The 13,382-nt window shown below is 38.7% G+C and overlaps 2 protein-coding genes across 5 annotated transcripts; both read right to left on the reverse strand.

Moving 5' to 3' along the window:
* Positions 1-1,777: 1,777 nt before the first annotated feature.
* Positions 1,778-5,742, reverse strand: arl4aa (ADP-ribosylation factor-like 4aa). Of its 3 annotated transcripts, none has more exons than XM_051957048.1 (2): positions 5,600-5,742; positions 1,778-3,202 (listed from the first exon to the last, which is right to left on the reverse strand). In XM_051957048.1, the coding sequence occupies exon 2, from the start codon at positions 3,104-3,106 to the stop codon at positions 2,504-2,506; it is 603 nt and encodes a 200-aa protein (XP_051813008.1). In that variant the 5' UTR covers positions 3,107-3,202; positions 5,600-5,742; the 3' UTR covers positions 1,778-2,503. The 3 variants fall into 3 exon arrangements, with proteins under 3 accessions (XP_051813008.1, XP_022053063.1, XP_051813009.1); XM_022197371.2 differs by having other exon boundaries at positions 5,604-5,738; XM_051957049.1 differs by lacking the exon at positions 5,600-5,742 and adding an exon at positions 4,804-5,210.
* A 1,098-nt stretch (positions 5,743-6,840) lies between these two features.
* si:dkey-30e9.6 (uncharacterized protein LOC564083 homolog) lies at positions 6,841-10,586 on the reverse strand. 2 transcript variants are annotated; one of them, XM_051957047.1, is made up of 5 exons: positions 10,445-10,586; positions 9,973-10,228; positions 9,695-9,779; positions 9,404-9,546; positions 6,841-8,794 (listed from the first exon to the last, which is right to left on the reverse strand). In XM_051957047.1, the coding sequence occupies exons 2-5, from the start codon at positions 10,222-10,224 to the stop codon at positions 8,708-8,710; spliced, it is 567 nt and encodes a 188-aa protein (XP_051813007.1). In that variant the 5' UTR covers positions 10,225-10,228; positions 10,445-10,586; the 3' UTR covers positions 6,841-8,707. The 2 variants fall into 2 exon arrangements, with proteins under 2 accessions (XP_051813007.1, XP_051813006.1); XM_051957046.1 differs by having other exon boundaries at positions 9,973-10,586.
* Positions 10,587-13,382: the final 2,796 nt, after the last annotated feature.

Consider the following 13,382-nt stretch of genomic DNA (forward strand, 5'->3'; position numbering starts at 1 on the left):
AGCCTATTCCTGTGCCAAACATACCATCTGAGGTTAATGGGTTAATGGAAGGCCTCTGGACAAGAGGTTTATTCACCCTAATCTACCTATCACAGAGGACTCTCCAAGGACCAGTGGGGGGGAAGACAAAAGGGACAGAGGGAGTCCTGTACAAGAAAAGTGATTATACTGAACAAAGTAAAGTGATTATACTTATTATGTTCACCGTATGTTTTTAGACATACTGAACTGTGTCAGCAAAAATGAAGCACAAGAGGGAATGTGCTCCATGACGTACAGAACCAATAATCAACAGCAATCCCTTGGTGAGTGCTTTAGTAGATCAAAGGAAGTGACCTGAGCAACACACACAAGCCAGGACATATGAAGTGATTTACACGCATGCAGAAAGCTGACGTGGCTTCTAAAGAAAGGGAAGCACAATCAGGAAAAATGTGAAACTGCTTTTGCCCTCTGAGTTTCCTTCCTTGGCAAACAAGTTAAGAGGCACCTGGGTTTTCGAAATACAAAAACATGATTAGTCAACATTTCACAAAAATGAGGCATCCTGAGACCCTGACAAACGTGTATCTACAACACTCTGGACCTTTTGCTGTCATTCCTCCTCATGTACTCTTTCATTCTGCTTTGAACTCTCTGATAATAAATCTTTGAATTAATCAGAAAGTGTCCCACTGAGTTCGTTTATTTTCAGCGTTAGCCCCAAAGTCACACAAATCTGCAAAATCTAGAGCTGAGAATGTGTTATTTTCTATTTTTAAATGTAACAACCCCCTTGAGATACTGCACCAAAATCCCACATCAAGGTCATAATTATGACATTTAAGTGGAACAGATATTTATATGGTGAGGAAGTTTGCTGATTTAGTCAGTGAGCAGTGCAAACTACCCATCTGCATCAGTTATTTTAGAATGCCAGCTGCTGCACTGGCCTGTTGGGCTTATAGTCATTAATTGTTTCAAAGGAATGGGAGAACAAATGGTGTTAATACACTGGGCAATGTGTCCGCCCTTAGCCCAGTCCAAAAATACTCAGTAATGCCCCTGGCTTCATGGTCTCCTGCCCCAGCCTGTTCTACTGGGTCTGGCTTCCAGACTGCCCTGACAACATTTTCAAGCCCAGAGGATGACTAGTCGGAGCTGTAACACATCAGTGCATTTCATAGTCCTTTACACTGCAGCAGAAAACACACATTTAAACTTAGGAAGGCTTTAGCTTGTTACTGGATCCTAATATAAGGCCTCATTACAGGTCACAGGTTTGCTTTTGACAAGTATGGAATTCTAGACTGACAGTTTTGCCTGTATCTATATGCAGTTAGCTCATTACACAAGATGCAAACGCTGTCTCTCATTATATATATATATATATATATATATATATATAGTTATGGAGAAATACAAGCTGTCTTAGATTTTCTGCATGCAATCATTTAAATGCACCTTCGAGTTTTGGGTGTGCTGCCTTGTCAACACAATTAGTGTGCAAGCTGCATGAAATGAAACCGAAGAAGTGATAATTAGAGGTTAGCTTGACTGAGCATGTATTTTGTTTTTTGGAAATGCTGTACATCACATGTGCATGTAACTGAACAGCATGTCCTGCAGTGTCAGCCTTTTAGCAGCTCCCCTGTGGAAACTGGTAGTTTAGAGCCTTGATAAGAGATCTTTTTACATTCTGACTGTTACAGTAATCATTCCTCTCTGCCAGCCAAAATACAAATTGTAATAAAAGAAAAAGAAAGAAAATAACAACATGCTCCATAACACATCAACATTGCTCTAAAGATATTTTATTTTGCAAACATATTGCAAAACCTGTCTAATGACAATGTGGCCACTGTGGACCAACTACTGTACAGTAGCACTTGCTGTAATTTGCCCAAACACTTTAGTAAAATCCAACACAACTTGAATCTATTTAAAAACTGTAAACTCCATACAATGTAATAATCTAAAGTGCTTTAAAAAATCTGATATAAGACAGCAAGTAAATTTATAATAATGCATGATAATACTTTTCTTTCACGAAGAAAGTCCAGTGTAAAACATCAACAAGTTAGAATAACATATGAAACAGTAAAATAAAATTGCTCCTCAGGTACAACATTGTTCACTCATTTACCAAATAAGGCTTGAACTACTCAAAGCCTTTTCTTAATTTATTTTTGGTAATATTGTTTGGAACAGCTGTTCAAAAATCATACAGCATTCTTAAAACAACTTCGATCACCCTTCCGGACCCCACACCATCAGTGCTTTTTAACCCATATAAACTCTTTATTACATATTCGCACATGTCTGAAACTTTCTCATCGTCATACTGTATTCCTTTACGTTCGCTTCCTGACCAACAGCATAAATACAAGATCGAGACGGGAATCCTAAAGCTCAGATCTGGACTGATAAAACTCAGCATACTGAATCTAAACCTGTGGTGAAACCTTAAATCCACCCAGTTTCCTTCACATAAAACAGCAGAGAAGTCTATCTCATAACATGTTTATCTCTTTTTTCTCTGCTGCCGAAGAGCCTTCCTCCTTTTCAGGATCATGTCATGAAGTTTGTCCAGGCCATCCCGGAGTCCATCTCCTATGATGGCGCAGGCTGGCTGCAGATGCCAGGGTGTCGCGGGGCCCAGTTCTTTCAATGCTAGCAATTTCTCAATTTCAGCCAAACCCAGAGAGTGCCTCAAGTCCTGCTTGTTGGCCACCACCAGGAGGGGCACTCCCTGGTTCTCAGAGGTTTTGGCAATTTTATGGAGCTCCGTTTTGGCCTCCTCCATGCGCTCTGCATCCACAGAGTCCACCACGAATATGATGCCATCTGTGCATCGTGTGTATGATTTCCACAAGGGTCGCAGCTTCTCCTGACCACCGACGTCCCAGAAGTGGAATGTCACAGTCCTGTGGCTGCCCAGTGACACTTTGACCTTTTCTGCATTGAAACCTTTGGTCGGCACGGTGTTCACAAACTCATTGAACTGCAGTCTATACAAGACGGTGGTCTTTCCAGCAGAGTCTAGTCCGAGGATGGCAATGTGGAAAGAACTGAAAAACGGGATGCTTGAGATGAAGCTAGGTTGTTCCGATAATCCATTCCCCATCTTTCCGCATGGGGAAGGATAGATGATTTAGGAAATTAGAGCCAATCACCAGGAGTAGTCCTTGGAGCTGTTTGTATTCCAAAATGACTGCAGCAACTACCTGAAAGAATATTACATGTTACTGTGGGTGACACATGGATTTACAGAATCAGCAGCACCTAAGATGAGACCATATAACTTTGATTAAAGATTAACCACTGTGACTGCATGTAGTACTTAGAGAATGAACGAAACTTCACAGCATTTCCTGTTATTCTCTTACTCAAGGAAATATGAGTCATAAAGTTAACAAGCTGAGTAGTGTACATTTCACAGCAAAATCTAACTAATATTTATCAGAGGCCACTGACTTCTGTTCATACTAGAGAAATTCAGGATGTGGCAGCAAATCCCTCTGAGTGTGTCGAGTGTATGTATTGAATTTCTCATTAGTTAGAGGGATATTATGTTACATCATCTTCCAAAAGGTACATATCTTGCTTTTGTTTTGCTGCACTGATCTAAAATGTGCAAAGTATCCAGTGGTGCCACCCACTGGAGCTTAAATCACAGAGAATTATCACTCAACTACAGTTCACGTCATTTCAAATGAGCACGTTTTTTTAAAGCTCCTGTTTATGTTCTCCAGCCTGCAAATTATGCTCCAAATAAACTCGTTTCAAGTCTCAGGAGGCGGCTGTTTTTAGCTAAGTCCCACTAAATGAGACATTCACAGCCCCAAATGGCAGAGAGAAAAGTCAGTGACAAGCTTTTGTGCACTATTAGACACATTTGTGAGGTGTACGGAATGGGAACGTGGATATTAATGTTGCACCATGTTTACTGAATGTGCAAGAATGTGACTGATTACTGACACATTAAAGAAAAAACTTCATAAGGTAACATTAAGTTAGATATTGTGTTTTAGATTTGTTAAGCTGCCCCAAGTGGCCAGAAAAACAAAAACAAATAATTAACCCAGCCTTAATCATTGGAATACAAAAAATATATACTTTTTTATACTGGAAATGCAGTGAAACTTAAACATCAAGTCAGCAGCTAAAGTGAGCTGTGTGCATTAAAACACCTAACATTGCGTTTTTACTGATTGTTTCGGTGCTGAAAACGTTGCAGCATTGTAATGTTATTTACTAAGAGGTTACTTAAAATGCAATGCTTGTCTGACGTGTTATCGTGTACATAATGACCTGACAAATGGTGGAATTTACTTTTTGTTGCACTCAGAACAGTCAAAATCCAGAAAAGTGTGGCTTCCCGTAAATACAACGCATCCTTTAAGATCAGGAAGACATCTGAGTTGCGTATTGTATCTAGTCTTAGATTTCAATGTCAGTGGTTTGTTACCTTGCTGTAACAGAGCCAAAGCATTATTCATAGTAAAATGACAGAACATTACTTTACCCCATTTCATACTTAATAATATGTATGAAGTCACACAGTATGGACCTTACAGACGCCATATTTCACTAAAACTAAAGCATAAGCACAAATTAATGTGGCTACAGCCTCACTGTTACATTTACTAAACCTGTTTTATGTTAGTTATGCATGTCTGTCTGCATTTTTTGCATAGCATCATATCCTCAGTTGTACTAAAACAGATTTCAATCTCTTTCTCTGCATATGAGTTCGGATTGAGGAAATACAAGGGCACTGACAAGGCAGGTGAACAATTGCATTTTTGTTTCCAGTCTTACCTACCGGTCTGTGGAGAAAACATTCAACCTAATCCTCCCTGAACATAAACGCAGTCCTCTCCAGCGTCTACAAAGTCTCACATTCAGCTCACGGTGTATTTTCCGTCAGTTTTTTTTTTTTTCGGCCACCACGACAGCAAAAAACCTCCGCCAGAAACAGATACACCCTGCCTGTCCTCGGTGTCCCGTGTGGATCCACTGCTGATGACACTGCTGCTGCTGTGTGTGTGTGCCCAGTCTGGAACAACGCCCACACAGGCACTGCGGGAGTATGCGATTGGTGGGCGCACCCAATTCCTTATCAGCTGATTGGCTTAACCAGCTGTCAATCACGTGACTGCCCGGGAATCAGGATCACCTGTTGCTCTGACTGTCTGTCACACCATTTTACTTTACGCTTGAATAGTGTGTTAAAGCTAGCCGATATATTCACAGCCAGTTTTCATCTAAAAAAAAAAAACTAAACTGGAGAGATGTCCTCAGCTCAATTCCCATAAGAAGCGAGGTATTTTTTTATTGAACTGTAAGCATATGTTTAAAAACTTTAAAAACAGTGTCCCGAAATTGTGCTTTTTGTATTTTCAGACGTTCATAAGAAATCTATCGCATCGTCAAGCGGAGAAAATGTAATCCAGGAGCCCAGAATTCATTCAGATACGCTGTTCAAGTCTTCATTACGACGTTTAGTATCTTTTTTTTCCTCCAGTAAACGATAAACATTCACAAATGCTCCGGAATGCTAATATCCGTTAAGCTAGTAGCAGCGCAAGAAAGAAGCGATAAAAGGAAACAGAACCTACCGTAGATTCAGCTTGGACGGTCAGCGTGTTTTCCCTTTCTGACCGTTTCTATGTGTGTGTAGATGGACACGGGAAGAGTAATGGTGTGTGTTGTGTGCAGAAACAGCGCCGCCCCATTCATCCGTGTGTTTTTGTTTGAAATGATTGGTCAGAGGGAGGGCAGGAAAAGCAGCACACTCACTGCAGCCCATCGTGCATGAAGGATAACAAACACTGACTCTTTTTGCAACTGCCGGCTTTACATAATCAACGTCTGTTTCTCAACTATTGTAGGTCACGCTAGTTTGTTTGATTTAATTCGTTTTCACACGGAGTCAGGGATTATAATCAACACCACCAGCTACACCCAATACCAGCTACTCTGCACTAGGACTTAGGATGTTGTAAGCACCATGATGTGAGCATACAGGAACACATTCCTATGTCGTTTAGCGCTGCTCATACAGGAAGAGATAAAGAAATACATGAAACAATAGAGCAAGCAGATATGGGCTAATCTCCCAAGACTGGAGGGAGAGTTGTACCATTACTATAATATAATATATAGTAACTATAAATAAGTATATATACACTACTGCTCATATCCTTATTTTTTGAAAGAAAAGTATATTTTGTTCATTGAAGATAACATTAAATTAATTAGAAATACTGTCTAGACATTATTAATGTGGTAAATGCCTATTCTAGCTGGAAACAACTGATTTTTAATGGAATATCTACATAGGAGCACAGAGGAACATTCATGGCAACCATCCCTTCTGAGTTTTAATGCTACATTTTGTTAGCTAATTGTGTTGAAAGGCTAACTGATGGTTAGAAAACCCTTGTGGAGTTATGTTAGCACATGAATAAAAGTGAGTTTGCATGGAAAACATGAAATTGTCTGGGTGACCCCAAACTTTTGAACGGTAGTGTATATATAAATACAGTAAAAATATGATAGACGTCAACAACAATACACACGAATGTAAACATAATAAAGCTAAACTATGTTAAATAAGCATATTCGTAAGAAACTGCTTTTTCGTTATGTGAATTAACATATTTATGTGAATTAGATATTAAAGCATGACAGTTTTTTTTTTTTACATAAACCAATTTTGTGATTAATTTTTCAGTATTTATAGCAATTAAACGAGTTTGGAATCTTGTCACTCGTTGTGCATTTGTACAGATGCATAAAACCAAGCAAAACATAACTGTGACACACTAAAATTACCACGGAAATCAGCCACAATGACAGTTTACAGCATTTTCTATTCATTCACCTTTAAAATAATGTCCAATTCATGACACATTTTTTACGTATTAATCATTCAGTCAGTCTGTAGAGTGGCATATTTTTCACGTTTTGTTGTCAGGGTTTTTCTTGCATAGCGTCACTCCATTTACTCAAGAATAATACATGTTTTTGTTTTCTAAATGGTCATAAATAACGTGAAAATGTATAAGTTTTGTCAATTAAAGTCAACTCGCTGCCTTTACAGTATCCAGACTGATCTTGCTTGCTGTTGCATAGAGTCACCCCCCCCAGAGGTCTATTGTGAAGGAGGAAACATCCTTGTTGTGTTTCAAGGATGTTTTTTAAATAGTTGTTGTTGTGGCATTAGCTGCTAATTCTGTATTCCCAATCCAACTTTTTCAATTTGCTGTAAACTTTTGCACAGTACTGCAATGAATGATGACACTGTTGCATAAAAACCCCATTAGCATTGCTTTTCCCACAAGATGTTATATTTTTTTATTACGTTGTTCCGTACTCGAAAGAATAACAAGGGATTTAAATGAGGAAACCACATGGCAGCCTGCAGCTTATGTGGTTTAATGCGGTGATTGACATTTCTTTCATTTTATATTTGGTCTGTGAGTTATGGACAGCGTCACAGATGACTCATTCAGGGCGTATGTGCAGCTATGTCAGATATGCTTCGAACATGTGCAGGCTTAATTCCTGGTTCGATGAATGAGCAGCTGTCAGTGGACCAGTGGGCTTCATGACACTACAAACCCTCCATGTCCTTAGCTATACCAGGCCGGAAGAATCTCTAAACATGCTAGTTCTGTTTATTCACTTTTAGATTACTTATGTGCTTATAGCTGCTTTCTCCGCCCAAGTACAACTACTTACTGTACATTTTGCCACCTAATAACAATGCAGTGTTTTTATGATTAAAATTTGTTTTCACATAATAGTACAATGGCTCTAATACAACATGTCAGACTTAAATCCACATCAAACCACTGCAGTGAAAGTGATGAGACCCGAATCCTCAGTCAATTATCAGCCAGTGATGAAGCCGTAGAACAAATTCCACTGCATTAGCCTGTTAATGTCCTTTTTCACAAGGTGATGTACTCTGGGTAAGACAGCTTCTGTAATATCGTGAGGGCTGGAAATCTCCTACTGGGCTTAGAAAGATTCAAAATGACTCCATAATTCAAATCAATTTGCCACATTAGATGCCTTTTAGCTTTTGCCTGCCATTTGAGGGTCATACAGTGGAATTTTAAGGTCAGAAATCAGATGCTTCATGGGAATCAAATTTCCCCCCCCCCAAACTTGACACAAGTTTATGTTCACTTTTTATCTAAGAAAAAGACATTTTGAGAGTTTCATGCTAATTCAGGCTGTAGAAGTGATACAGCTGTGTCACATAACTTTTTCTATGCAACAAAGTTTGCCAGAAGTAGCTACTATGGAGCACTATTTAGCAGTGCAGAGCTTGTCATCATCACTGAAATGTACCTCTCAACCAGTGTGAGGTTAATGTGAAGTAGTACTGGGTGGTACTGGAGAAGGAAGACAATATTGTGAGTACTTAGTCAACAGTACTTGAATCTGCACAGCCCTACTTTTACCTGCAGTACTAGTGGCGTAAACATTTACAAATTTTAATAAACTGGTATTCATTTACAGTTTTGTCCAGAGGCTTGATGGTACAAACTGGAAAAAAAAATACAGAAAAAAAAGATGGTTGCCTATAACTAAGTTAAGAAAAAACAATAAAACTTGAATGATGAATAGACCAATTTAGCAATTTATAACATACAGTGAAGTTGATCACTTAATTATTACTCTAAAAAGATTAAGAGGAAAAGAAGAGTCATGATTTATTTTCCCACTGTCTACAGAGTTTCTCTTCCACACGGTCCAAGAACGCACTGTATGCTCCTCTTCTTCGTCGGTGTCTCTGTGAAACAGATTTGTACAGAATTTTTAAAAATGCAACTTCAGGTCTAAACTGTTGTCTGTTATATGTTCTTATATATTTGTATTATTTAGGGTAACTTTCCGCCACTGTTTCTGGATAGTTTAAAAGTAATGACATCCAGATTAGATATCTTACTGTGCTCATATATGCAACGTGGTGAAAGCATTCAAATCAGTTACTCAGTTAAAATGTGTGATATCATCCTCTCCAGTACTCCAAAGGTCTACGCTGAAAGACGCACATCAAAAATGTGACCAAGAAAAATAATCATTGTTATTAGATTGTTGCTTATGTGTCAATGGGTATCAAGTACTTTTATGTTGTGCTTGGTCAAGGTTGAATTTCAACAACTGCTTTACTGCTAGGAACATTAATCTTTAACAGTGTATCATGTGTTATAAAGGTCATCACTGCATGTCATTTGTAGCACTCACATGTGTCCTCTGAGATATTATTGCTACAGCACACAATCTGCATAATGAATACATGATTTGGGCTTTTTTTTATATTAGAACTTTATGGGACTGATAAAATTTCATGAAGAACTGAAAATTTATGCAGGTATGATGTTAAATACCATCTACTGACCGTAAAGGAAGCTGATTTTGGAGGCCAAGGCAGCGGGGGGAGGATGAGCTCTGGATCCCATTTAGGCTCTGGAGGTTTATAGGTGTTCATTTGTGTCTTGGTAGCTCTGCAATTAAAGTCTGTCTCAGATCTGGTGGGCCACACTAGAAAAAAAATTGTATTAACTGAAAATGTTTACATTCATGCATTTGTGGATGCAGTTATACATTTAACAATAGCTTTTGACAAAATAATACAACATAGGAGGTGAAGTTACAATCAAGAAGAAGGAAAGGAAATTAATCTACTTACATGTGTCCAAGCTTGCTAATTTTAAATGCAGGCTGCCAGGGTCTCTCTCATATGCAGTTATTATATCTGGAAGGTCCTCATCAACCTGGAGTGAGTTTTTAAAGCAAAAGGTTGAGCGTTCTAGTTTGTGTATATCACCATCTTGTGGTTAAACCAAACACTACACTCTAAAACACAATGTGTACGGCTGTGCTGTCCATCCTCTGTATTCAGTCCGTATGTTTACCAGCGTTGTAAGTTCAAAAGACAGAAATCATTTTGTGTTTGCTGACACTTACTGGTCTGAAGTTGTGAGGTTTAGGGTTTTTGTAAGGTCCAGAATTATATTTCCCCGTCTTTACAAACATCAGTTCAGACTCCAGAGCATCCAGTGCTCTGTACGATGTGATGAACTTCGGAGGGTCTTTCCTCTCGGGATTCACATGCACAACATTTGGTAGGAAAATTCCAGTTCTCCTCTTTGTTTCACCACACTGAGGTACAGTTAGTTTTGTCTTCGTCTTTCCTTCTTTCTTTTGAGAACCAGACATGCATCTATACAGTTTCAGAGAGAAATCTGGAGGCTTGATGCTCCACACATTACTTTGGCTCTCAGTCTCTGCTAGCTTGAAAAATGTGCTTCTTGTAAAGGAGAGCTCTTGACTCGCAGTGAATTGCATTTTTCTTTCAAAGGAGACTAAGGACAGTGGATATAGCAAACCACATGGAGCCATTGTGATTTGTTAATGGTTAAATAATTTACGCGCTTACCTTGAATTTCATGGAGGTCTTTTAACAGACACAAGTTTAAATCCTCATAGTTGAAGAGAGGAGCTGTTGTACTGTTTGTTCATATGCAGAGAGCACGGTTTTAGCCCCAGGAGAAAGAAACAGACAGTGGCACAATGCTCGATTACAGACACAACAAATAAAAAGTGCTGCTTGGTAACGAGGGCCTTTAGACAGCTCCTATGTAGGACATTCAACAGAACAGAAAACAGGAGCTTAGCAACAGCGCCAACAATGTGCCCTCTGAACAGAAGACACCATGGCACCTTGTAGTCTTTTTTTTACTTTATATAAAGATGGAGCATTTAATTTGACATTAAGATATCTAGTACTTTGGATACAGTTTTATTCAGAAAGATGTGCCGCGTTGTTCAGTATTCATGATGGTAACAACATTAAGTGAAGATAAAGTGTTTGTGGTGGTCAGGTGCACAATGTCACAGGAACTTGTCTTGTGCAGGAGTCATGAATTCAAAATCCGTCTAATTTCTCAAAGACATTTGTCCTTTACATTTTTTAAAATTTTAATTAAGATAGGACACAAGCCTGGTCATACTTTTCCTGACTGGTCCAGTGCACTGTCATTTAAACCTTGTTGTGCCGTTGGTCATTCTGTATCCAAGTGAGAAAGAGAGAAATCAGAAAAAAAAGAAATCAAACAAAAGTTCAAAAATAATTATTTATGTTAAGATTCAGACTGGGTTTTTTATGCTTAAATTAAGGTTAGGGTGTAGTTTAGACATGTATGTGTTTCATTTAAAGCCACTATTTATTTTACCCTCTTTATTTCAATAGATAAAAGTCTCTTTCTCAAAGGGGACCTTGCCAAAAGGCACAAGAAACATTGACAAAGAGTGCTATTTTCTAGATTATTTTTTAATAATTATGTGAAAGTGACCTGAATTCACCAGAAACATTCACTGGACAACTCAAAGTCAGTTTGTCATTTTGATGAAGGAGAAAGAAACATAGATTGTCTCATATTCCTGAAAATAAAACATAATTATTGAAGAATGCTATGCACATGCTTTTGCTTCTGTCTTAACAGAAACACTTGTGGGTGGTATATTTACACAACCACAAGATGGCAGCAGATGTTGCATTCCAGTAGCTGGGAGATTTCAGAGAGCAGCACCGAGGTATGAAGTACTACTTATTTTTATTTTTGCAAGAAGAGGCGTGCAAGAATATTTTACTCACATAAGTATTTTCCTTTTCAGTACTAAAACTGTTAAGCTCTCCTGTCCTGTAAATGTTAACATACTGTCATATAGACAAGAAGACACAAAGGTTGGAGATTAGCCAAATGACTGAATCAATTTTGAAGTACTGTATGTATGTATAAACTCTCTGAGAACCAACATCACGATGGCCTACAGCACATATGGATTCTCAAGAGGCATGCCATGATTTTCCAGCACACATGATGCGTCTTCCAGATTCTTCCTGCGATCACTCTGTAAGAAAGAGCTGTTTAATGTCTGCCGCTGCAAGACGTTTTTACAGACTAAACCTTCCAGAAAAGCCATGGAAATAGTATGGAGAGGGAACTTGTAGCGAATAGAAAGGCAGCTGTTTTTCTGTTATACCAAGAGCTTTGTTGGTTTAAACAGAACATCTGGCTTTCCTGTGATAAAATCTCAAACAACAGTACATTACAATATACAGTCCATTTTCCAGTTTTTCTTTTGTCTTCAAAACGGTGACTTATTGCAGTAACATTTCATTCATGTGTGTTGGAAATGCATCCCACATCATATGCGTCTTAAAACATGAAATGTTTTTTTAGGAATACAAAAACAACTATTAAAATAGATGTTTAAAATATTGTCATGTAGGATGAAAACATCTGCTTCGTTGTTCTAAATGTGAGCTATTGTATTGTTGGAAAACTGCCTCATCATACAAACTCAGAGGTTTTGTTTCTAAAGCTATAATGAAATCTTTTTAGTTTTTAACTTTGAGTAATGATGGAACCTGGAATAACAAATGCTTGTTTTATTAGGTCAACACATCTGAAGTTTTCTTAAAATGTAAGGAATGATATTGGAATTTATTCATGATTCGTCACTGCTGTGAAACAAATGTGTTACAAGAAGCTGTGGCAGAAGAACATCAGAAGTTGAATGACTTAGAAGAGCCAGACAGTAAGCGGAAGAGATCCTCTTGTATAAACACTGATCTGTATGCATTGGAGTTTATCCAGAGTGTTGTTGCGGCAGTCGCTTTGTTTGTACCGATTTGGACAGCTGACACAAGGGAGCAAAGGCAACAGGAAACCTGAGCTGAAACCAAACAGTGCCTGTGAAGGATCTGACCTCACTGCCCCTGCAAAACCCAGGAGCTGCCGCCTTCAGAGGCTCCTCTCAACCTCTGGCCCCTCGGCTCTGTGTCTGAAAACTACTACTATTGTATCTAGTGACATTTACAGCCAGCGTGCATCAGTGTCTCAGCTGAAACAATTACAGAAGCCTTTTGTCAGACACAATACCCTGAGATGCTGCAGTTGACCCTGCCTTCCTGTGGCCTCAGAGATGTCTCTGTGTCACTCTGACAACATTAGGGAGCCTAATGGTTTAATACAAAGAGAAAAAGTAGGACAGATAAATCTTGCAACACACAGAGAAGCTTGTAAATCATGGGTACGCAACTGCTGGAGGACATAAAAAGAAGCTGAAAAGGAAGATCCAAGGCTGAAGTGAGGAAGCTGCTGGTCTAAATTTTTGGACGTTCTTATGCTTTTTCCCCTCTATGTCTGACTGTGTGTCAAGACCTCCATCTGTTTTTACTGTTGTTTGAGCACTGTCACTGATGCAAGAAAGGATTTCTGTCATGACTGCCCATCAGATCAGATGCTCTTCCGTGCTTTTCTTCTTTACTTTTTATCTTGGCTCAGGTAGGGGAAGTGGTTTACTGTACG

The sequence above is a fragment of the Acanthochromis polyacanthus genome, chromosome 12 (assembly GCF_021347895.1).
Source record: "Acanthochromis polyacanthus isolate Apoly-LR-REF ecotype Palm Island chromosome 12, KAUST_Apoly_ChrSc, whole genome shotgun sequence".
In the NCBI taxonomy this organism is placed as follows: Eukaryota; Metazoa; Chordata; class Actinopteri; family Pomacentridae; genus Acanthochromis; species Acanthochromis polyacanthus.